Source organism: Xyrauchen texanus, chromosome 40, assembly GCF_025860055.1.
Source record: "Xyrauchen texanus isolate HMW12.3.18 chromosome 40, RBS_HiC_50CHRs, whole genome shotgun sequence".
Taxonomy (NCBI): domain Eukaryota; kingdom Metazoa; phylum Chordata; class Actinopteri; order Cypriniformes; family Catostomidae; genus Xyrauchen; species Xyrauchen texanus.
Window position 1 is genome coordinate 8700540 of NC_068315.1, and position 26826 is coordinate 8727365.

A 26826-nucleotide genomic window follows, 5' to 3' on the forward strand; every position below is an offset into this window, starting at 1 on the left:
AGAAATAATACACAATGTCCAAAAACTTTACAGTTTTACCAACATATGTTTTTGCTTTATGGTAATGAGAATTTTGTGGGGGTTCATGTCTATTAACATATTAGAGAGCTTGTACACATACATTATAATAAACAAACAAACAAATAGTTAGCTAGTGTAAAGGGGTCAAAATGTAGTGTGACAGGGTAAACTCTATTAACCAATATGCGTAAAGAAAAATGATAAAATAGACTTTAAAAGAGGGTTTTAACTGTAGTGTAAAGCCTGCAACGCAGTTCTGTACACCTCTTGTTTTCATTATCATAAACAGGACTTAGAGAAATACCTGATATGAACATTCATACTTGTTTGTAATTGATGATGATGTTAAATAAGGCACTTCTTTGTTTGATAAAAAAAAAAAAAAAAAAGACACTCTTTTGGTCTCTAAAATTTCTTTGTCGTTGTAAAGAAATAAACATGATTTGTTCATCACAATTTAACAACACTGATTCTGAATACAAAAATGAACACCTGTGGAAAAATATATATTCACTTCCTGTGCAGCACCCTCATATCAAAAAGATTTCAATTGATATTCAGCGTTTGTACACTTGTTCATGTGTCTGGATGCATTTAAACAGCTCTCTGAATAAAACGCTGGTAGGCAAGCATGGCTTTTACATCCCTTATGGACATCTCAACCTAAAAGTCAGTTTTAAATAGCTGGTTTCACCAACTATTTACTCAAATGTGTTATTTTGTTTCCATTTCGTCAGGATGCCATGAGAACTATAAGAGACTGTGAGTGCACACACTAAGAGAGTTCAAGGGAAAAATCACCCAAAAATGAATCATGAGTCATCATTTACTCTCCTTCATGTTGTTCCAAATCCATATGACGTGTTCCATGGAAGAAAGCCATACAGGTTTGGAACAACATGAGGGTGAGTAAATGATGATAGAAGTTTTCGTTTTTGAATCTATCCTTTTGAACATTATGCTCAAACATTCATTTTTAGAAATCAATACAAATATGTGTGTGTTTAGTGTGTGAAAGGCTAATAGTGGGACTTTGCTCAGACAGTGTTATTGCATTGACACTTCCATGCAGGCTGAGTAGCACAGGTCACCTGACCAAGAAGGTCCTCAGACAAGCGGAGCGATTCTGTCCTGCGGGTGGTAGCGTTAGGGCCATCACGGCTTCTCAACTGTGTTAAGCGAATTAAAGCTGCTTCTGGGCTCGCCGGCAGGCCGCCAAATCACAGAAGCGAAGGACGAGAGTCTGAGAACTTGTCAGCAGGCAGGCAATGGTCAGGTCATCATTGGATGAAGAGTTGAGAGCTCAGAGGGTCATTGGTTAGTTGCCGTGGCGGCTGGGTTGTTAGAGATAAAAAATGGACAGACAAAGAGGGGAAATAAAAAAAAGAGACACAAAAGGACACAAAAGAAAAAAGATAGAGAAGGAGATTAGTTCCAGCTAGTGACGGTTGGATGACAATATGACATTACTAATTACAGCTACTGTAAGACAAAACTGCTCAACATCTACATCAGGACAATTCAAATCCAGTTCTGGAGTGCCAAGGTCTTGCAGAGTTTAGTCCCAACCCTAATCACAATTAAAGTGTTGCGGGGCACTTTAATCGCCCCACTGGGGTAAATGTAACTAATCAATCATGAGAAGGGTTGGAACTAAACTCTGGGGGACAGCGACTCTCCCGGGCCGGAGTTGAACAGCCCTGGACAATGTTAACCCAGCAAAATCATGAAGACCTCATGATTTTGCCCCAGAACCCATCTCCCAGGTAAAAATGGTTAAAGAAGCAAAGAGGCAAATCAATTACTGAGTAATTACAAATCAAACTAACAGCACTTAATAGTTAGTAGCAGTCAATTGAGTTTGGGTATTTGGAAAACTGATGGTGACTGCAAGGCGTAAAGGGATATCTATCCAGGATTAAGTGATGCAAATACATAGAGGAACAATCCTGACTGCTATTAAGCATTAGAGTGCTGGTTCAATTCAAAGCCACAAAGCTGCTAGTGATAATGATATGGATTCATGAGTAGTTACAGAGATGTGATTGAGGAAAAACCAAAAGAAGAGAAAGTGACAGTCTAACCAGAAAGATGTTTACACAATACAAAAATTCTGTTTTTTAACTCAAATTTTATTGCCTTTAAAATTGGACTATTTACAAAAAATACAGAACGCTAATAAAACAATGATACTAATGCAAATTCAGCAAATTGCCTGTAATTGAGGGCTATAACAACACTATAACCCAAGAAGACAATTAGAAAGACAAATCTACTTGTTTCGCAAGCTGATAATCTCTTACAGTTATAGCTTATAAAACATATAACTTATATTTCATGACTGTCCCCCCCACTGGGAAAAATAACATGGCATTGTTCTCTAAGCCTTCATTTATACTAATATAAATTCCCTATTAATTTACAAATACAATAACATTTCATAAATGTTCTTTCTTAATAGGTAAACATATTGCTTTTTATAAAACATAAAACCACATATGATAACTATGTTCTTTTCCATACATTTGAACTTAAAATAGAAGCGTACTGCAAAACAATGAACAAGAAACAAACCGTTCTTCAGTTCATCAGTTGTTGTACTAACAGGCTGGCCTATTGTGTGACCATCCTGCTTTAAAAACATTCTAACATCTTATGAGGTTTTACCGTTTTTCTTTTTTCTTTAAACGTCTCACTTTTGTCTGAGTATCACGATTTAAAATCTGCAGTGCAAACTATTTGTGCCATATTTTTATGATGAGGAATTTCTTGAATGGAAAGTTTAAGTGATCATAAGCACTACATAACACCTAAATAATGCTTGGATTGAACAGAGCAAAAGTAGCTATATCATAATGGAAACATAACTGTATGTTCAGGCAGTGCATATGATGACTTGCCTCCTCAAACAAGTCTTAACCTTCATAATTGTCTAGCCTGTCTTACGTGACACTACCCAAACCAGGTGCTAGGAATATTTCATCCTACAATTTGAAATTCATAGTAAATATTTCTAAAATGTCAAAAGAGACATTTGTTGCATTTTAAAGGAATGGAAGAGGAGATCCCTTAAACAGAGTTTACCCAAAAATTTGTTTTTTTTATAGCATAATGTTTAAGCTGCTCTTTTCTGTACAGTGAATGTGACCATGACTTTCAAGCAAGATTTTCAGTGAATAACAACTTAAATTTCAGTCCGTTCATCACATAAATCTTCAGTACTGTTATGAATGTTGCCTATATGCTTACATAAAATATAGCCTATTGCAACAGTACTTGCTAGGAGAAGAAATTCTGTGGGTTCGGGTCGGGTTCTCGCGTAAAATCTGACGGTATCGTTCTGGCCGGGTAGGGTCAGGTTTCATTTTAAAGTCCTGTGCAGACCTCTATGCTTTTGTGGTGCTTTTTGGCCTTTTTCAAGTTTGACCGTCCCTGGTTACCATCCACTTTTAGTACAGTATATGGAAGAGAGCAGCATGAACACTCAAATACTTCTAATGGAAGAAAGACAGTCATACGGGTTTGGAATGACCCGAATGTAGGCGAGTAAATGCGGACAGAATTTTCATTCTTAGGTGAACTATTCCTTAAAAATTGTTCTGTCCATCTCTTTTCAGGAATTTTAATAAATTCTCAAAGATTGTTTTCATGCTTTGGGTAGTATGCCAGACAAGACAGATTTGACTTTTTGTGCAATTTCATAGTTGTTATGCATTAAATTGGTCAGTCATATTGGTCTATTAAATTATGACTTGTTAAGGTCTAATGGGTGTAAAGTTCACTATTATTGATCAGTAGATGCTCACGTTTACAGTTTTTTTTTTCAGGAGTCATCGTGATTAGCCTATATATACAGTTTTGCACATACATGTTTTTATAACATGAGATTAATATCAGTTTCATTACAGAGCCGTCTTAAAAGCTGATACTGTAATTCTCATAGATACTATTTATTTTCAGAGATCTGAAGGATTCTGTCACAAATATTCTCAGTGATTCTGGCCACAATTGTATTAGTTTTACACTAAGTGACAACAATCATTGATCTATACATAAAAACTGCACTAAAAAGGTATAAATAATATGTCAAATTAAAACAAAAATCAAACAGTACAAGCACTCAAGAATGCATTATGCAAAAATGCATTAGAAATTACACGATGAGGGAAAACATTTCGAATTTGACAAAATCAAAGTATGTACTGAACTACAGCTGTAAACCGCTTATAACAGGCCTGAAGTAAATAAATCAATACTGGATTTGTTCAATAAATACAGTTTAGCATACATATATCTATAAATTAGGAGAAACCATCAACCATCTTTTAAATTGTATTCATGCTAGTCTGGCTAGCTTGGACCACGATAAATAAGGTTTTCATACAATGTTATTTTCAGATGAGTTAAAATTAAAAACAAATCTTGTAAAGTTGTTTCCATTATTCATTAGGCAAAATGTTTTACTGCCGAAACATTGTTTCAAAGGAACAGAATGGCAGAAAGGACGTTTGTAAGCAAATGGGACACTAATGAACTTAAGCAACATAATTATCTAAAAATGAGGGAAACAAGCAGGTCAGCTCCATCACCCCTCATTGACTATGAGCCCAAAGGCCATCACAATGTCATCAGTGTAAAAGAGCAAAGTGAACTGTCTATTTTGCGCCATAAATGTTCTGTGAACCGAAACGTAGCTGTTTTAGATCTGTTTAGATGCATATTTTTGCCACTTCAGATCATGTTCGTCTAATACATAATGCATGTAAGTGCTGAAGTTATCAGATCACACTAAATCTCAGAGCCTGGAATGTTGTAACCATCACAGGTTGTTTTGTCCTATTATGAATAAATTATAATTTTCTTATATAACAGTATGTTTGTTTATTGTTTACCTTTGCTTCAGTGACCTCAAGAACATGCTCAAAAAATATGAGTAAGCTGATAACATTAACCGTTTCAATGCATTACCAGCTTGGCAGATTTAGTGAGTTGAAGGAATATTCTGGGTTCAATACAAGTTAAGCTGAATTGACAGACTTTGTGGCAAAATGTTGAAAACTACAAAAACTAGCAAAAATCGAGGTTAGTTCTTCAGTTAAAACTCATGTATTATTTGAGCTGTAAAGTTGTTTAAATACATCATGTGTTGACAAATGTAACAATTTGTTGACATGGTAACAAATCTGTAAAATTGGCTATAACTTTACACAGAAAAGTTTTTTGGTGATTTTATCACATTCAAATCACGTTTACATGTCTTGTGGCTATACTTTTGAAAAAGTTAGTATTTTAACGTAATATTTTTTTTTTTTTTTACCCCCATTCACTTCCATTGTAAGTGCCTCACTGTAACCCAGTTTTATTTAATTAATTTATTTTAAGAAAAGTTGTGGCAAGTCAATACATTTTTGTGGTAATCAATATTATGCCTCAAAAGCTGTTGATTGACTTTTATTGAATCCAGAATATTCCTTTAACAAACTTGTGTAAACCCTAGAAAACAGCATCACAGCACAACTTACACATGATGCTGGGAAAATTTGTATGTTCGACAGGTGAGAAGTGACTATAAAGGATTCCTCTCTTTGTAACGAATTGAGATGCAATGAAAAAGAAGTGTAATCAGCATACCCAAGAAGATAAAACACGTTTGTACACGCAAACACACACACACACATACACACAGCACAACTTGAACCCTGGAGCTAAACTAACCTCGTTCTGCGGTCACTACCCTTTGGTAAGGATGGACGCGCATATCCTGCCTTCGTACTTTAGTAGTCACTGCACCTGCTCAGAGCGCAACATTGCCAAAAAAACAGGAATTTACATCAGATTATTAATCAAAATGCATTAAAACTACATCACAAAAATTGTTTAATAAGGCTTGTAAGACCAAATTACAAGGAACAAGTGATCTTGCTTTTAGAATTCCAAGTAAAATTTCATTATTTGATGTTGCCCACTGTCAAATTCTCTTTCATCTGAAGTAATTTCATAAAAACACATTTTTTTTTGCTTTAATTTAAACCATGACTATAAGGCCCTTGTATTCCTAACAAATAACTCCTAACACACTAGATGTCTCAGGTCATATAAATGCACTACAAGCTATTTCATCTGTAAAAAACAAGTTATATTAGCAATAATACTGATCACTCTAAATAGTTAAGATACAGTTGCAGCAAAATAAGTCATACAAATATTACAAGCTAAACAAATATAGATTACATTTAAAACAGAGGAATGTAATAAAGGCTTAATTATCAGTATTTATATGAAAATATTTCAATGAGTAAAAAAACAGTTAAGACCAGTGTAAACATCAGTAGTAATGATCTTTAGTCTTTAGTTTCTCCATTTGCTCTTTTTTTGTTCCAAGGCGGCTGTAAAGCAAAGCATTTTTTAACACTCGTATGGGTTGTAGACTGTTAAACCTCTGAGCTTTACTAGCCTTTTGTTGGGAAAGCCATACCTACAAGGACAAGACAGAACGCTGGAGTTAGTCCATCAGATCTCTGAGCAAATGAGAAAAAAATCCTGTATTCCAAATAGGGGTGTGCGGTATGACCAAAATCTTATATCACGTTATGAGTCATTTTATTTCACAGTAACACTATATATAATGACAATAAAAAGAAAAAGGGGAATTATGTATTAAATAACCTTGTGGCTCTGCCTATTTTGCATGAATCCATTGAATGGAATAATTTACATACACCGATCAGCCACAACATTAAAACCACATGTCTAATATTGTGTAGGTCCCCTTCGTGCTGCAAAAACAGCGCCAACAGAACGGTTATCTGAGTTACCGTAGACTTTGTCAGTTCGAACCAGTCTGGCCATTCTCTGTTGACCTCTCTCATCAACATGGCATGGATGACTGATGGTGCCAGATGGGCTGGTTTGAGGATCTCCTGGGATTTTCATTCACAACAGTGTCTAGAATTTACTCCAAATGGTGCCAAAAACAAAAAACATCCAGTGAGTGGCAGTTCTGCGGATGGAAATATCTTGTTGATGAGAGAGGTCAACAGAGAATGGCCAGACTGGTTTGAACTGGCAAAGTCTACGATAACTCGGATAACTACTCTGTACTATTGAGGTGAGAAGAACAGCTTCTCAGAATGCTATTCTGAGATGCGGGTTGGTGCAGTTTTGGTAACACGAGGGACCTACACAATATTAGGCAGGTAGTTTTAATGTTGTGGCTGATTGGTTTATAAAAGATACTTCATGTCACTTGATTATGTTCTCTTCTTATTCTGAACTTAATGGCAGCAAACCAAATGAAAATGCTATAAGCTGTAATAAAACAGTTATTAGATGCACAACTGTGACAACTCATTCATTGAATTCCATATTACTTAATATGGCATGTTGCGATGTTGCTCTGCAACCATATACAACTAAAATCTGCTTTGCGTTACAGTCCTTAATAACAAGTTCTTCCTTTTCTTTATTTGTTTTTCACATGTATATACACTGTCATACCGCCCAGCCCTTACTCCAAATTTTGTTAAAGGCATAGTAACCTAATATTACAAATTCTGTCATCATTTACACCCTAATATCATTCCTAACCCATATGACTTTCTTTCTTCATTGAAATACAAGAGGAGTTAGGCGGAATGCTACCACTCAGTTTTACTGCATCTTTTTTCCATTCAATGAAAGTGAATAGTGACTGAGGAGAGAATTTTAATATTTGGGAGAACTACCCCTTTAATTGCATAATCTGTACGCAATAACTTTAAAGAAACAACAAACATTCAAAACTCACCTAAAACACCACTGGAGTCAATGGGATATTCGAGGATGGAGGTTGCAGGGGCAAGGGTGTAGGGGTAATCGTAGGGTGCATAGATGATGCCTGACTCAGAGGTCTGGGGTAAGAGGGTCGCGGCGTGGTGGGGCGTGCCTGTGGGCATGATGGCAGAGGTCTGGAACTGTCGGATGAGGGGCATGAGGGTGGGGGCAGCGGATGCAGGGGTACGCAGAGCCGCAGTTGGCATCACTTGGGAGGGGCCTGTGAGGATGCGGGGACCTTGTGCAGTGGCGGCCAGGGAAAAAGCTAAGGCTGCTAAATAGAGTTGTACAAGAGCAAATACACAAAGATGTAAGTGAAATGGAAACTGAGGACCTCATAAATCTCTCACATCCCCATACATTAGAAAATGGAAAGTATAGGCAACTGTCAATGCACAAATTATCATTTACACACAAGAATAAATATCTATATATGGGAAGTTGAAGCATAACATTTCCATGAACTTGATTTTAGGCTAATACATATATATTTATGTATAATGGAAAGTGTATATTTTAAGCGCTGTGACTGATCACCATTTTACTTTAAATCTTTTTATTTTCTAGCGAAAAAAAAATGAAAGTATAAATATGACATGTTTTTTCCCCCAATTAATATAAGGTCATAAAAACTGCATGCATAATAAGTACAACTTTCCAAAAGTATTTTATAAATATTTTAGTATTTTCAACTACCCATATGTATGTATATCCATTCATCTACAAGAAAAGACAAGTGACAGCAAGCATTAGGGACCAAACGTATTGTTGTGCTAAAAAGGCTAGACGCAGCGCAACAAACAAAACAGAACGCAGCTGTCTTGAGTTGCCTGACGTTCTTTTTAATATAGTCACAGCATCTAAAAACATTGTGGCGCTTCTGCGTGAGAATCTGAAAGACAGCGAAATGTGACGGAACAGACAAAGATGTTGATCTGCTGATTGTTTACATAGACGGATATAAAAATGCATTGTAAAAGCATTTCATGTTTTGACGCCAAAGAAGGAAAGTTTTCTGTTTGAAAGGAGAGTAAAAAAGTAAAAATTTTAAAAGGAAACGAGAGTTCAAAAAAGATTGATGGATACAGAAGGGGAACTGTACAAGTGGACAGAGGTTGATGTTTGCTAATGTCATTCTTACATGACTTGATATTGGCGTCTCTGTATGTGCCGTTGAGAATGGCCAGCTCCATCAACTGCATTTTCTTCAAGCTGTCTTCACCTTCCGCCTGCACACACACACAGTAAACAAAGTTTAGAAAATTGTTAGGAATAATTTTAAACACTTTTTAGCTTCTTTATAAATAGTGGTCAGTCAATAAAGGTTTTTCAATTGCACATGATGATATCTAGAGAGCAGAGTAGCTGATGACCTGACAGATGAAGCGACAGCAAATGAGACATTCGCAATAGTGCTACAATTACATGAACACTTTAATTACACAATATAAAGTCAAAAATCTACCGGCAGCTTAGTCAATGGATAATAAACATTATATGTTTTCAAAATTCTTTGTTAATTGGACAATCAGCACAGTTATCTGACAATAATCTCAAAATGGCTAAATATTGGGCGATTAATCTGACTAGCCAAAATATATAGATCTATCACTATTCATATAGATGGAATCAACATGACAGGACTTTTAATGACAACTGACTGGCCTTTAATCCACAGAATTGTTTTCCCCCAAAATAATTTGCACCTTCAAATTGAGATGAGCATATAAACTATTGCAGATCATAGAATCAATTCTCAGTCAGTTGAACCGCTGTCCTAATGTGTGCGCTGAAGTGGGGCAATGGGAAAGCTAAGGTTTCATGCTTGCTAACAGCCAGAGGATGATTTACTCTGCCACTGTCCAAACAAGCCAACCCCAAAGAGCAGAAAGGTTAAAGCATCATATTGCATTATCCTCAACAGCCAGTGCTGGGATCTACAACTGTCCTCTCTGCTTTCTCTCTCCTTCCTTTCCATCGGGTTTATCCTAAAAGCTTTCCCCCCTCAACGCACTTAACTTCCTCTGAAGTGGTCAGTACTTGACTGCATCTAATTGACTGATGATGTTTGCCAGTGAATAATGAAGTTTCATCTAAATCCTTAAAAAATTTAAAAATTAAAAAAGATCTATTAATGCTAATAGAGTTAGAATGAAATGAAGGCATGTGAAAAAGCAGACAATTCAATGATTTATTAACTTCAACAGCATAAAAATTTCAAATTTTTAGAAGCACAACAAGGGGAAAGATCAGCAACTAAGTTGTTTTCATCAAGCTCCTGGATAGTGACGTTTTATTTGAGAGCGGGCCAGAGAAGGGTACGACAGACAGTCCAGAGAATAATATGAACCATGTCAGCAAGCAGAGTAGTGAAAGAAAAGAAGAGTCTTTCAAAATGGGATCTCTCTCTGTATGTGTGTGTGTGTGTGTGTGTGTGTGTGTGTGTGTGTTCAAACCACTCTTTTCTCTGCTTACTTTTCTGAGATCTGCCTTCCAAATGAAGTGAAGCTTGTGAATGTCTGCCACTAGTCAGAGTCTCTGTAGGGATGATGATCATTGCTAGAATTTGATGATTACGCATCTAGATTTTTTTTAAAGTTTAAATTGAAATGAATGCATGAGGAAAAGTGCCTATCTGAGGTTCTGTAACTGCTCACCAAGTTCTTCAAATTTAAAATACTTTTTCCCTTGACCAATTTATTTTTCCCCACTCTTTTCTAACTAACATCTTACTTTAAACTAACACAGTTGCTTTTGGCTTGTTCACTGGGTTTCTGGAGACAAAAACACTGAAGGGATAGTTCACCAAAAATGTAAATTCTCTTATCATTTACTCACCATCCCAGGCCATCCCACATGTGCATGACTTTCTTTCTTCAGCAGAACACAAACAAAGTTTTTTAGAAGAATATCTCTGTTGGCCCATACAATGCAAGTGATATAGGTGTGGGTGAGAAACAGATTTAAAATGTAAGTCTTTTTCTTTTTACATTAAATCTACACTTTCACTTTTACATCTAAAAGTCACATGTGGTGCCTGTTTAATTTCACTTTCACATCTGAAAGTTTATAAAAATGTACTTAAATATTGTTTTGTTTCTCACCCACACCTATTATATTGCTTCTGAAGATATGGATTTAAACACTGGAGTCATATGGAATAATTTTGTTTCCTTAATGTGATTTTTGGAGCCTGATCACATACACTTGCATTGTGAGGACCAACATAGCAAACATATTTTTCTAAAAATCTTCATTTGCGTTCTGCTAAAGAAAGAAAGTCATACACATCTGGGATACATGAGGGTGAGTAAATGATGAGAGAATTCTCATTTTTCGGTGAACTATTCTTTTAAGGCATTATTTTAGAATTTGGAATATGGAATTTTCCTACCATCAGAGCCATTAAAGTAATTTCTCCAGGGGGCAGTAAACGAAACTCCAGATGTATAAGCAACACGTAAGTTATATAGAGAACAAACCACACTTACCAACAGCAGACAGCACAAGATGAGTCTCATTCTTGCGTTTTAACAGCTTGATAGAGCACAAATCTGAACACAGTGATCTCAAGACGAGTTTTAAACTACATTTAACTTATGTTACGTATGCAACCTAAAGATAAACACAGTACGTTGACATAGGTATGACGTGATGCAACCAAAGTGAGACACTCATAAAGCGTCTGTCTGCTGCAGGTGTACATTGATAAGTCCTTGGAAAACCATTATAAGAAATCTCTGACAGATCGGACAGATTGATGACTTCAGTTCCCAAATGGATTGCTGTGGTTTGTAGGCCAATATATCAATGCTTTACTCGTTTACCACAATCATGAAATGCATTTTAATTATCTAAATAATTTTTTATAATACATATATATTTTATTTATAATTATTTAAACAGAACAATTTATAATTATTAATTCATTATATATTGAATTACTGTTATTTGAAGGGCTTTCTCATCAAATATTTATATATGCGATAAATTGTGATTAATTTGATTAATTAATCGGCATAGCAGGTATTGAATTTGATTAAAAATGTGTATCGAATGACAGCCCTAATATACTGTGTATACAAGAAAAAAAACATACACCTCACTGATAAACTTGTTAGCATCGTAAACAATTTTTATACACTGTTCCACTGGCAGAGAAACATTCGACATTTTTAGAATATGACATTGATGGAGAAAGATTATTAGGTGACCTTGCAAAGGGCATTAGAGCATGAAATTGACTTGCTAGAAATTGGCTTGAATTAAAATTATTATTATTTTTTTTTTATTCTTCACGCCTCATTCTATTACCTCTACCATTTCTCACAGCTTTGCAACAAGTTGGCAATGACAATCTTTCACATTTTGAGTGCAAGGACAAAAGGAAAAAGGTTTAATAGTCTTCTCCAAGATGGTTTGATGAAGACAAAGAGAACAGCGGTGGGTTTACATTCAGAACGAGAGCTTCCCAGAGTAAACATCACTAAACTTTATAAAGAGCTTATTCTCTATTCAGGATTCCATTCCAGTGAAAGGGCACAACTCTCAATCAAGGATCAGTGCATCCCCAAGAGGGTTGCCATGGTAGCACCACAGGGAGTCCAGAAACACTCTCTCTCTTAGACAGCGGAGAAGAGATTACTATCCACGGTTACACAAAATACTGAATTCCATTCTCCATTTAATTCTGTTCTGCTTTCTAAACAATATTGCTCATTTTCACAATGAGAAATTCCACACAACTGAAACCAAACCTTTTTCTTTGCTTGTATCTTCAATCCACCAATAAAGTCAACATGAAATGTATTTCGCAACCCATTTTATTTCTGTAATGCAACAGATTTTCAGGAGAAATAGAATATTCAATGGAAAAAATGCCATAACCCATAATACTTCCATAATGTGATGTATTTCTGAGTGAAACAGGATATTCAATCAGAAAATTGTAGAACAAAAATATTTTATTCATCAAGAACTGATTGAATTGTGAAAAGTGGTCTCTTTATGACAGATGGTAGGAGGAGAGAGGCTGAAGAATAATATGGTTTGCTAATGTCAGTCGAAAAAGAAGGTTTTTCTAGAGGCGGAGCAAGTTGTTTCATTTTGATGAAAGATTACAAATACAAAAGATTTTATTTTTTGGGATACATGCACAAATAAATCGTTCACAATAAGACCAAGAATTTTATTTGAGGTTAAAATGTAACCTTAAGCCACAAAATGTGAATCAACTTTGTAGTAATACTTCAAGCTTAGATTAAATAACTCTGATGTAAGAATATTAAAGTATTTCTATCTTGATATCTTGAACTTATCTTAAAGGTGTTTTTCACCCCAAAATGTACTTTGTCATCACTTATGAACCCTCATGATGTTCCAAACACAAATTACTTTCTTCAATGGAACACAAAAACAGAAATAAATATGCAATGAAAGTGAATGGTGACTAAGGTTATCATTCTGTTGAATATCTGGTGAGTGAATGATGACAGAATTAAAAGTTTTGGGCAAACTATCCCTTCAAGTAATTTATCTGAACCTCTTTTCTCTTTCCTCTTTACCTGCTGCAATTTCCTTTACACCCAAATGTTAACTGCCATTCAGCTTTGAATCCCACAGCAATGCTGAGACTTTCATTAGTCCCCTGTGCAGCGTTTTTAATCATGACCCTTCTTGCCGATGCTCCTTATTAATTTATGAGCAAAGGTAATTAAGCCTATTCAAAACTGCCCATGGTGCTCACCTTTGTATGTTTAAAGTGTGCTTGTTGTCTCCACGCTTATTGTCATGGAGAAAAGCAATTCCTCTGTTCTCTGCCCCCTACCACACTCACCTGTCTGAAGATGCAAGGCAACTACCGTAGAAACAGAAGACCTACTGAGTGCAGCTCAAGTGTGCTCTCCTCAGAGAAAATACATTTATCAGTGCCTAAGCGGCAATTCTTTGAGGAGAACCCAAGAGTCGTGTTTGTTAGGGCAAATCAATGATCACGTTTACATGCAATTAAGAAAACGGTTTATTCCAGGGTTTTAGCAGAAAGCGGCATTCTGAAATGTTATGTAAACAAGAACGCTCATTTCCTTATGATTTTTAAGGGATTAAGAAAACTGTTTCACACACCTAGATTTCTCTCGGAGATAGCGGCTTAATATAGCCATGTAAATGCATAAGCGGTTTTCTGATGGGTGTTTGAAGAGTGTGTGTGCGTGGATAACAACCATCATAGGATGGAACCCAACAACACAGTGGAAAGAATTAAACTTTTCTGGGAGTACAGAGGGAAAATCACATACACTATAAACTATACCCATTTATACACACAAATGTACATTTTCGACTGTCCTTAATGTCTGCGTACATTGGGCTAATGCCAGAGTTTTATGTAAGAGGAAAATGTACACGAGAGTAAATAGTACGCCACTTATACAGTGCATGCAAACCGTAACACTGTTTTCTAGCAAGAACCCGCTTTCTGGTGTCCATTGTAAATGTAGTCAAAATGTTTTTGCAACTTCACAATTTTTTTTTAACCTCGATTTCACACGAGGTCAGAAGAACAGGGAGAGACCATATAAGGGGGAGGAGATGGACAACTCGTTAAGTAAATATATTTTTTAAAAAAATCACAATTCTCAATATGGCGACTGTAGGAATGGAAGTCCAGCCTTTCAGTTAAAAGAGCCAAATGTCTTTTTTTAGTAAAAAGCCATCACCTGTTTTTAATCATTTACTGGACCAGCCTAAAAACCAATTTATTTTAGTGTGATTAAGGCTAAGGAAGCAACATAGTTGTCATATTTTATTGCTGATTTCAAATATGTTATTGAAATGTAATCTTGATAAACAGATTTGGAGATTTACGTCTTTTTCCATTCGAGCAGATAGGAGATGTACTTGTATGCCTATTGTGTCCATAAAAAATTGCTACCTGGTGGTTTACTGAAGCTGGCCACCGAGTGAACCGACTTGCCTCAAAGGGACCTTGATATCACTTACCGCAGGAACTAGCAGTTTCGTGACCTCCTCGACAGCTCTTTTGAGTTTGATCTCAGCGCGGTTCTGAGAGTCTTCCACAGTGATGAGGACGTGCAGGTCTTCATTCAGGTGTTCCCAATTAGGTTTCCCCCTGTTCTGCTCTTCCTGTTCACAGAAAAACAAAAAACAAAATAACTCTAATCAGAGACCTCACCTGATAAGATTAAAGGAATAGTTCACACAAAAATAAAAATGTAATGACTTTCTTTCATTTGCGGAACACAAACAATGTAAAAAGGATCTACATTTTGATCTGTTCTCACCCAAAACCGATCATATCGCTTCAAAAGACATGAAACCTCTTGAGTGATATGGATTACCTTTATTTTGCCTTTATGTCCTTTTTGGAGCTTGCCAAGTTTTGGACCCCATTGACTGGCAGTAAATGGATATATTCAAATCATATCCTCCAAAAAAAAATCTTTGTTTTCCGCGGAAAAAAGAAAGTCAAGAATTTGAGACAGCATATGGGTGAGTAAATGATAAAATAATTATCATTTGTGAATACACTACCCTTTTAATATAATTTCACACTAGTCAGTCAACCCACGCATCTTATCACATGGCTTGTTGAGCGTGTTACCACGGAGACCTAGAGTGTGTTGAGGCTCACGCTATCACGCCTCCACGGCATCAACGCACAACTCACCCCGTGCCCCAACGAAAGTGAGAACCACATTATAGTGACCACAAGGAGGTTAACCCAATGTGACTCTACCCACTGCTTAGGAAGCATGACTGGAGTCACTCAGCACGCCCTAGATTCCAACTTGTGACTCCAGGTGTGGTTGTCAGCGTCTTTACTTGCTGAGCTACCCAGGCCTCAAATATTTAACTTTTAAAATAAAGTAGCTAGTTCAATATAAACATTTTTTTGCTGTGGTATCATAATTGGCATTGAGAATTATGGAATTTTACTGGTATTGGTATCAACCACTGAAATTTTGGCATTGTGACATCCCTAACCCGCAAGGTCACATTCACAACAAGACTTTATTCAAATGTATTTTCCAGGTCCATTTTAATACTTGGGAATCTACAGCTTATAAGAGTATAGACCACTTCCTGTGAGTGTGCGGTGCCCAGTTTCCATGGAAACTTTTCGAGACACTTATTTCAAGTGTGCAGCTACACATGGACCTAAAACTCCAACAAACATAGACAAGATTGCTTGCCATAGCAACAGTTAGCTTGGGGTCAAATGACTGTTGGTTTATCTCAGGGTTCTGACCACCAACAGCAGTGACTATTGCCATAGAAACGGGGTCTCGGGCCCGAGCACCTAGTCTTATTGAATACATTGTCTCCAGTTGGGTTTTTCATCACAGCGGGGCTTTTGTTTACAACACAGAGCTCAGATCCAAAGAACAATCAATTACTGTGAACTCGCTCGCCTTCTTCAAGGAATCACACAGATCACCTGGGTCTCAAGGGTAAAGTCTGAATGAGAGAAACAAAGACATAGACGGCCCAGTCACATCCTTGACCGGGGGACGCCAGTCTCAGATAACAGTAGGTGGCGGTGTATTCGCTAATAAGTGGCTGCCACCTCTTCAGAAAAAAGTAATTAGATGATCAAATATATGCATCCAATAAGAGTACAGTCATGCACACAGCTGGTAACATGCTAATCATAACTGTGACTTTTAAAGAGAGAAGAAATCAAAGCAACAGCACAATGCATAGAGGCCTTTTTATTTTGCCAACTTTTGGTGGGAATGCAGTTTTGTGCACAACACAGCAAACTATAAAAAAGCTGCTTACACGATGCCCCTACTATAACAGCAATACATCAAAAGTGAACGTAAAAAGCAAATCCAAAGCAAGCTATTAATTACAGAAAGTTCACATCAATTCTAAATATTTCACAATCTGTCTTGTAAGGACTCATTCACCTAAAAAAGTATTTCTAATAAAAACAATAGAAAAATATACAACTTTTGATTTCAAGTTGTTGATTGTAAGTATAGAAACAATATATTTTTATTTTATTAGAAAATATTCAGATATTTGCAAATATACAAGTAGTTTGAGAGTGTAGGCAGACCAACTCGATGCAGAGCTTGTTTGGCGTGCTTTGTTTACAGTGATTCTCTGATTGGTGAATTTCCCCCACAGGATCATGGGTATGGGTATTGATTCCCCAGGAATTCCAATATTAGACAAAATATTTGTTTAAGTGAAGGTTTCAAGATAAGCATATCCAATCGATGAACAACCTCAAATCTAATGGTAGGTCTGTCTTTAAAGTTTTAAAATGTATCATTAAATATATACACCCCTTTAGAGAAAATATTGGGATTTCAACTTCTGGAACCAGAATGTTGTGCTCTATCTAGATCTGACTCACGTATACTTGTATTTAAGGTTAAAACAAAACATAAATAATTATCATTACTGACTGGTTGTTCATGTGACAAACACAAATTTACTATGCAATCATAATTTTTTGCAATAAATCATATTAAATTTTTATATTAAATTTTAAAACGGGGTGGATGGGGGCTCATCAATTGCAAAAACCCACTTCCCCAAACTTCACAAACAGTATATACAACCCCAATTCCAAATAATTGGGACAGTATGAAAAATGTGAATAAAACAAAAAGGAGTGATTTGTAAACTATGATCAGCCTTTGCTATATTGAAAGCACTACACATTAAATGATGTTTAACCTTGTGAATTTTATAGTTTTGTATTTTTTTTTAAATTTTATGTACAGTAATTTCAAATAATTTGATTGCAACACGCTTCTAAAAGTTGAGACAGGGGCAATTTAAGACTAATAACAATTTGATGAGTTGAAATACCAAGGCGATGTGACACAGGAGATGTTTAACAGGTGAGGCAATTGTGTCATAGTACTGTATACTGTATAAGGAGCCTCCAAAAACAGTCCTTCAAGAGCAAGGATTGTTCAAGACTTGTTAATTTACCAACAGATGCTTCAGCAAATAATCCAGCACTTCGAGAACAATGTTCCCCAAATTGGAAGGATTTAGGGCATTTCAATCTCTACAGTGCACAATATAGTTAAAAGATTCAAGGAATCTGGTCAAATCTCGGTCCATAAAGGGTAAGACGAAAACCACTTCTGAATGCGCGTGTTCTCTGATCCCTCAGACGTCACTGTCTTAAAAAAAAGCATTCATCTGTAATGGATATCATGAACATAGGCTTGGGATAACTTTAGCAAACCTTTGTTAGTCAACACCGTTTGCCACTGCATCCATATATGCAAGTTAAGACTTAATGCAGAAGCTTTACATCAACACAGTCCAGAAGCTCTACCAACTTTGCTGGTCTCGGTCTCATCTTATACGAAAAGTAGGACAGTGTAACTGTGTTTTTTTGGACCAAAGAGTCCACATTTCAAAATGTTTTTGAAAAACACAGCCGTCGTGTTATCCGGGCCAAAAAGGACCATCCAATCTGTTATCTGGTCCAAAAGCCAGTGTCTGTATGGGCCAGGGGTGTGTCAGTGCCCATGGCATGGGTAACTCGCACATCTGTGAGAACACCATGAATGCAGACAGAATGCAGTACACATTTTGGAGCAACATTTTCTGCCATCCAGCACCATCTTTTCATGGGATGTCTCTTTATTATCCAGCAGGAAAACTTCAAACCACATACTGCCCGGATTACAAGTGCATGGCTGTGTGAGCAGAGAGTGTGGGTGCTAGACTGGCCTGAATGCAGTCCTGACCTGTCTCCAACTTAGAATGTGTAGCGCATTATGAAGCACACCATACAGCAACGAAGACCTCGTACAACTGTGCAGCTAAAGACCTACATAATGGATGAATGGGGGAAAATTCCACTTTCTAAACTTAAAAAACTTGTCTCTTCAGTGCCCAAATGCTTAATAACTGTTATTAGAAGAAATGGTGATGTTTCACAATGAAAAACACTTGACTGTCCCAACTTTTTTGGCGTGTGTTGCAATCATCTGATTTGAAATTACTGTTTAAAAAAAAATTAATAATAATAAATTCACAGGTTAAAACATATAATGTATAGTTGTAGTGCTTTCAATATTACAAAGGGTTACTATAATGTACAATTCACTTCTTTTTGTTTTTATTAGCATTTTTCATACTGTCCCAACCTTTTCAGAATTTGGGTTGTAATATGTGAACTTTTCACATAATCTTGAATTACAGTGTAGAGTCACCAAACACAAGTGTTGGGTAATGTTACTTTTAAAAGTAACTTGTTAGAATATTGCGTTACTGCTTAAAAAACTTAATTAATGTAAAAGTATTTTTTTATGGAAAGTAAAGCATTACGTTACTTTTGTGTTACTTTTTTCCCACAGCCACTTTCTCTTCTACTATGCTATGCATTCCATACAAATAAGCCATGCATTGCATACAACAGACATTACAGGTCATGCTAGCTACTGTACAACACTCATAGTAAACAAACAGATATTTAGAAAGTAGGTCTTCACCTCATATTTATAATAAAGAATCAATGACATGAATATGCATGATTTGTTTTTCCATCAACATGGCAGCCAACATGAATAATGAAGACCACTGTCTTACCTAAAGCAGCAAAGTCCAACAATTGAACATGCATCATTTCTATTATCATTTGCTCTGCCCATCGACAATGCCAAAGTCAACTTGAGATGTTTTTCAAAAGTCAGGATAAAATTCAGTGGGGAATGCCAGCCTAACAAAGAATAGGTCTGATGAATAAATTAATATTTTTCACTAAAGTCATCTCAGTGCACACTTGTTCTGAGTTGATCCACGGTGCATACAGACACCACAACTTCAAAGGCGCAAGTTGATACAACTTGAATGGAATAATTTTTTATGCTTCCAAAATGTCATAAAAACGGTTTGTTTCATGAATCAAACTAGTTTAAAATAAAACAAAAATGAAGAATATTTTTAGAAACTAAGACATTTTCTCTGCATACACAATCCATGTATAACGTTGCTTGGAGTCACTGATCCAGAGTCTTTCCTCATCCCATTCTCCCAGTTACAGGGAGCTCTAACACGGAGCAGTTCAGCTACATAAGTCAGTGAATTGAGCGAGTATTTCGCCCTGTGTATCATGTCGTGACCAGTGGAAGACTCGACTTATAATCCCTCTGGCTAAACGCGTTTAGTGTTTTTTTTTATGCGGTGTGTATTAACACATGAATCAATCGCGTTTCACGCAACCGAATGTTGACCTCATATTGCGCTAAAACACAAAATGCGCATGCGAGTTAGCGAGTTGATGTCTATATCTAAAAGGTGAGTTACTCTTCTACCTGTAAGGTGGGACTTCCTTTATACATATTTTGACTGTTGGGTGCTGGAGCTTCTTGGATGGGCGTTCCAATTTCTCCCATTAATTTAAATAGAAGTGACTCATCTCTGCTAAATAGTCTCTGCCTCACAATCTATAGAACTACAACGCCAATCATGAACTACGTCTCCTCCCCGAAGTTTGTACACTTTGGGGAGGAGGAGGAGGAGAGTGAGAGAGAGACAGAGAGAGAGAGAGAGAGAGAAAAGATGCAGATGGCATCTCCATTTGACGTCTGGCTTGTTTGCCTCTGGCTGTAACTTTGCTATTTTTCTGTGGATTGCTTAGCAGCATTTTTAGATAGAGATTTTTATAGAGACTGCTTTTGCTCTGCTGTCAGCAGTTTGAGCAGTCATTAAATTGTTTATAAAGCAACACATGGTTTCAAAATCTAATAATCATTCTTGCACAATATTCAAAAACACTTGACAAATTTAATTTTGACAAGCTATTAAGACAAGAGCCCTTTTAAAAACAGAACCCTTCTGACTGCTGTCAGAACACAATCATGTCAAAGTTGTGGAAAGAGCTGAGGCATCAACTTTCCATTTTGTTTGTCTGTTGAGGCTTCCTAGACGTACAACACCTCGTCTGGCTAAGAATGCTGAGCCACCAGTCTGTGTTCCTAACCTGACTGATAAAAACAACCTCTATAAGCATCTCTGTGGATGGTTGGTGTGATAAACGTGGGTTGTGTAATACACTGAGAGAATGTCACTTTGCCTGAAGCAACTCAGCCCATTGTGTTCCATTAATTCGCCATCACACTGAATTATAGCATTGCAGAGTGAAAAATCTCACCAATCCCTGAAACCCAATATTTTTTCAGTATGCTCCTAATAGTTCATCTGTATGCTTGTGTAAGCAGTGGCAGTTGTTATTTAAGGAATAAACACAGAAATTAGAAAGTCTCAAATTGATAAAATGAAACAAATGATTGTTTATGAGTCATTTATTTTAAGCAAGTATGCAGTCTGTGTTTGTGGAAGAGAGATCACTACTATAGACTTGGTGTGTGGGAGTGTGAAACAGGCCTAGAGGATTAAACCAAAGACATTAAATTATTTTTAATATTTGCTAGTGTCTGTATGCTAAGTTTAAAAGCTGACAGGATGACATCAAACGTCTGAAAGGCATGGATGCCATTAAAGTATAACAGATTTTAGTAGCATTATTTGTTCTTTTCTTGTTTTGGACTAAATGGTGAATGGCGAGAAAGGAAGTGTAAGAGCTCTCTTGGAGTTTGAAAAACAGAAGAGAATTCTCCTTTCTCTAATAGTACTCATTTTCATTTTAATGCAAGTAATTTTACTCTGTGTCAGACAGCCTTGGAGGCAAGCGTATGCCTCTGCTCTACAGTGGAGAAGGCCATTCAGACTCCGACAGGAATTCCAATAAAATGGAATTGCCTAGATTTTGGCATCTACTTTATTAGATGCCTTTCCATTTGGAATCTACTGTATTGGTTATGCATTGGCGCAAAGGTGGTATATAGTATTTTATAATGAAAAGTATGGTCCTTAAAATGCAAGTGGATGGAGATTTCTCTTTGAAGCTCCAAAAATCACAGAAAATCAACATAAACGTCATCTATACGACACCAGCTTTTAAATTAATGTCTTCTAAACTGATGCAATCATTTAATGTGCGAAAAAGATAAATATTTAAGTACTTTTTAACTATAAACCATAGCTTCAGTTAGGCTTCACGAGAGGGTGGGAGTTTCAAGAGAGAAATCTCCATCCACTTTCATTTTAAGGACCTACTGAGCTGAGATATTCTTTATTTTTCTTCAAATGTGTTCTGGTGAAGAAAGAAAGCCATACACATCATGATATCATGAGGGTGAGTAAATAGTGAGAGAATTAAAATTTTTGGGTGAACTATCTCTTTAAGGGACAGAAAGGGGGGGGAAAGGAAAGGAAGGAAAGAAAAGGAAATAAAGAAAAATGCAAACAATTATTGGAAAGAAAAGGAACTGAAAATAAAAGTAAAAACAAGAAAACAAGAAAAAAGGGAAAGAATAAAGAAAAGGTAAAAATGGCAAATGAAAAATGAAAGGAAAAGGAATGGAAGAAAAGCTCACCTTCTTCTTGTCTCTCATGGAGCCTTTGCCTCGCACCATAATTTTGCAGCCCGTCTCTGCTTCCAGTTGCTTGGCTGTCAGGCCACGGGGCCCCAGGATTCTTCCAACAAAATTAAACTGTGAAGAGACATAAAAAAGGTAGAAAAATCAAGATCAGAGGAAGACATCCAAGTGCTGAAGATCTGAAATGGATTAACGAGCTTGCCATACAAAAACAGTATCAAATGGGCATGATGCATTTCTATCATTGTGCACAAACATACATTATGTATAAACAGTTTTAATCCTTAAAGGGATAATTTATGCAAAAACAGAAACTGTGCCATCATTTACTCACCCTCAAGTTGTTTAAACCTGACCTCCTTTCTTTCATGGAACACAAAAGGAGATGTTTGGCAGAACGTTAGTCTCAGTCACCATTCACTTTCATTGCATCTTTTTTTCCATACAATAAAAGCGAATGATGACTGCAGCAAACATTCTGCCTAACATTTCCTTTTGTGTTCCACAGAAAAAAGAAAGTAAATTGGGTTTGGGACATTTTCAGTTTTTGGTGCACTAGCCCTTTAACTATTTAACCAAACTTAGCTTGATTCTAGTTAAAAAGACCCTTCAAAATCACATTAAATAAAGCCAGAATTCTGACGCATTAGAGAGAGGCAGCAATGACCACATCCTCAAGGTTAAACACACGAAACAGACCATCATCCCCTCTGCTAATGTTTCTCCCCTATGGAAGCTTTGGCAGTGCTTGAACATAAACTGTTGCATGGTAACATAATTGTATCATTTAGTCAAAGGCACTTTGTCAAGCCTGGCAAAATGCATGGAATGTGTAATCCCCCTTTTATTGAAAAGGGCACATCAAGAGACAAAGTGTGGTTTTGGAATGCCCCAATTGCCACAGGGAAGCTTCAACAGTTCTCCACCCTGTTCCTGCACTAACACAAGTCACATGGAACAATATGAAACATAAACTTTAACAAAGGGGTCAAAAAGTCACAAAAACACAAATACACACCTAAGTTAACAGCTCACATGATTTGGAATAGGTATAGGTTATACAAGCACCTCTCTGCATTTAGGTGTTTTAAATTCATGTTCCATTTGATTTTTACATGGTTTCTGTGTTTAGGCATATGAACAATATTACATAACACTATCAACAAGCAACCAATAATAAATAGCATACTTTGTATGTTTATATTAACACATTTCTTATTAAAACCAAGTATGTGCATTTTTAAAAACAAAATTGACATTGATTTAAAAATAACAACCTCAATAATACAGTAAAAAGCTAAATCCACTGATATCGCTGGACAGTGTAACTTTAGTAAGCCTAGTGGTTTAGGGCCATTCACACTGGACACATTTAGCATTTTCAGGCACTGTTTTTTAATTGTACTTCTATGCAAAAGTGCTAGATGGACATTTTTGACCGTTGTGATAAGTTTTAGTGTTTTTTTCAGCATCTCACACAGGAGCACCACATTTTTTAGACAGTAAAATTAAGTTTAACTTTTAAAAGCATGTCTTGAGAAATCAGTGTTTCGTTATATTCATTGTGTTATGTCTAGCTTGTTCACTAACAATGTGTTAGTGTGAATGGCCCCTTACACCCTATTTAATCTCATTTCGTAATATTTTATTTATTTTTATATGGTGGGATGTATAGTTTATATTATTTTCTCATCTAAATTTTTAGGAGAAAACGTCCCCGTAAGTAGGTTTAATATTGCTGTACAGTATAAGGGTGCGTGTTTGAATGCTGTCAAGCACTAAGCATATTCTAAGCTTCTTTCATCTGTAACACTCCCCAAAACAAAAGAAAAACAAAATATATATATATATATATATCAGTCATGCATTGTAAATTCTAAAAGACAGAGTGGATTTTATTACTGAGCTAAGGCTCATCACAACAGTGGTTTATAGAAAATCACCAGTCAAGCCAATTGAATGTAAAGCTATGATTTAGCCCCTGGCATGATTTATTGCGGGACCGAGACATTGTGCTTTTCAGCATTTGCAGGCTGGCGGCAGCGCCGCTCTTTCAGCATTTAACCTTATCTATTACAAGGGTTGAGTGATAAGGCAGGCAGCTGCGTCTCTCTAAGGGTCACAATACATTCTCTTCCTTTTAAAGCTCATGTCCTCTCAGGCCGCTCACAGCTGCTGGGGGCCGTGAAGCCTCTGTGGTGTACATTTAGAGATGACCTCATCACACTACTGTGTGAATGGCACTGTTTATCTGCCTGCGTCCTTGTGTTACTGTAGTTTTGAGCAATGTTTGTGCAAGTGTTTGACTTGTGAACTTCTCTGTCTGTATTTTTGTTTACCCATGTACCCCTGTTTAATCGTGAGATCACAAGATTCTCAGTTGGATCATGTTGATCTACGTATAGTAATTGCAATGGCCATCTAGTGACCACCTCTGTCAAGCTCCATAAAGAAAACAAAACAAACAAAAACAAAGAAAAACATACAATAGACATTGTCAATTGTCTAAAGACAACATATATGTGTATATAGTGCATATGAACTGCTTTTATAGTGCTTTTATGGTGTTATTTTTGTCTGTTTAAGAGCTTGACAGACGTCACTATAAACTATTCTTGAATGGCAAAGAGCTATATAAAAATTCTTTAAAAATTAATCTTTTGGGGGGCCTGGATAGCTCAGTAAGTAAAGACGCTGACTACCACACATAGAGTTGCAATTTCGAATCCAGGGCATGCTGAGTGACTCCAGATTCTGGCCAGATTCAGAATCTGGATTCGTCTGAGATTCGTCCTCCACCACCCGGATTGAGGCGAGTCACCACGAGGACTTAGAACGCATTGAGAATTGGGCATTCGAAAAGAGAAAGATTTTTTTTTTATCTTTTGTATTACACAGAAAATAACAACACATGGGTTTGTAATGACACGAGGGCAAATAAATGCCAGAATTTTCATTTCGGGTGAACTGTTGCTTTAAAGAACAAAGAAACCGACAAAATGCTTAGTATAGGTCTCTGCGGAACAATAATGGGCATTTCGCAAACTGCAGGAGCTTTCAAACTGGGATGGGTGTTTTTCAGCTATTCAATGAAAGTAGGGAATCTCACTGTAGTTGGTAATTTGTGTAAAGCAGTTGAAAAACACCCATTTTTGTTCTGCAGACACAAGTCTCCAAAATGCTAATGAAATGCTAAAGTAACATGTTTATGAAATCCATCTAAAGTGTGCAAAGCTCAAGAAATAACTACGACGTATTGAATAAATCTCATTACCACCCCAATGGCTAAAGGGAAAGGAGTGGGAAGAGAATGACAGAATGAGAATCACTCCAAATGTTCTTTACAAAGAGACAGTGAGAGCATGCAAAATGAATTATCATACCGCCACCCCTCCCACCTCCTCATCAAAGTCCACATTTGTTTTCACATGGACTGCACTGGCAGGGATAATGTTCTAGATCATTCTCTCTGAAATAGGTGGGCAACTGAGGGCAGAGAGGCCATTGACCTGTGTGTTTCTCACTCCTACTTGGCACAGATGCTGGGATGGTGGCAGTCATGACAGGTTCTTATGAGATTATCGGAAACCAGGTAGCATTACAGGGGAGCAAAGCCACTCTCAAAACAAGCTTGATGACTGACGACCACAGATAAGATGATGATTTGTTGAGCCCCTAACAGATCTACAACACAAAACGACCAACATATATGTAAATATTTTTTAAAAGGGTGTGGGAGCAAAGCGATATATCCAAAAATAGATAACAGGGCTCAACAATAAGGATGTGTACACATTCATTAATTCCAACAATCTTATATTTGTTGATTTATAACATGTCTATTTATGCCTGATGTAAATAAAGTATGTCACCAAGGTAATGCTATCTAGCAGGCTAACATTGATGAGGTTTTCACAAATTTGCGAGACTTGTGATAGTCTTGGAGACAGTTAGAATGGGTTGAAGTGTTCATGAAATTTTACATTGTGGTTTTACATTATACAGAATGGTCTATATTTGTTCCCTGGATTAAATTTTAGGGGCATTTATTACCTTAATGAGGGCATATTTTTTCTAACCAAATAATTAAATCGATTCAATAACAATAATGATCAAGATTGTGAATATTTCCTGCCCATATACTGTATGTTGAATTTCTGCCTTTATTTTTTGTAATTTTTGCCATGAGCCATATTATTGCAAATGAAAAACAAATAATTGTTTGTGGTGGGACCAGTGAAACAGATAGCTGGGCATATAAAAACTGAAATCTGAAAAGTCCTTAGTGTTGAGCCCTGAATAATCATGATAATTGTGAAATATCATACATGATTGCACCCCACTGTGGGTGGTGGTGTGTTGTTTCAAATGACTTTGCTGCTTTATGAAGTTTGTGACCTCAATAAGTCACTCAATAATGGGAAATTCTGAGCAGGTTGTCAAAATGTATCACATTTTAATACACTAGACACCAGACAAATCAGAGGTTCCTCTTTGATGTCATCTATCAGACTAATCTATTCAAATGCTTTACTTCCTTCAAAAACAT

At 36.5% G+C, this 26826-nt stretch overlaps 1 protein-coding gene across 3 annotated transcripts in view; it reads right to left on the reverse strand.

Moving 5' to 3' along the window:
• Positions 1-393: 393 nt before the first annotated feature.
• The window catches only part of LOC127633461 (protein quaking-B-like), a 51909-nt gene continuing 25476 nt past the window's right edge, over positions 394-26826 (reverse strand). The window contains exons 3-8 of one of the 3 annotated variants that reach the window (XR_007969214.1): positions 22275-22391; positions 14833-14976; positions 8975-9062; positions 7808-8107; positions 5737-6496; positions 394-1355 (exon numbers count right to left, since the gene is read on the reverse strand). Coding sequence is in view for 2 of the 3 variants with exons in the window: in XM_052112583.1 (XP_051968543.1) it covers positions 1333-1355; positions 5737-5811; positions 7808-8107; positions 8975-9062; positions 14833-14976; positions 22275-22391 (747 nt within the window). In the remaining variant the exon portion in view is untranslated. The remainder of the gene's footprint in view (positions 1356-5736; positions 6497-7807; positions 8108-8974; positions 9063-14832; positions 14977-22274; positions 22392-26826) is intronic. The other 2 variants (XM_052112583.1, XM_052112584.1) reach the window with 2 other exon arrangements.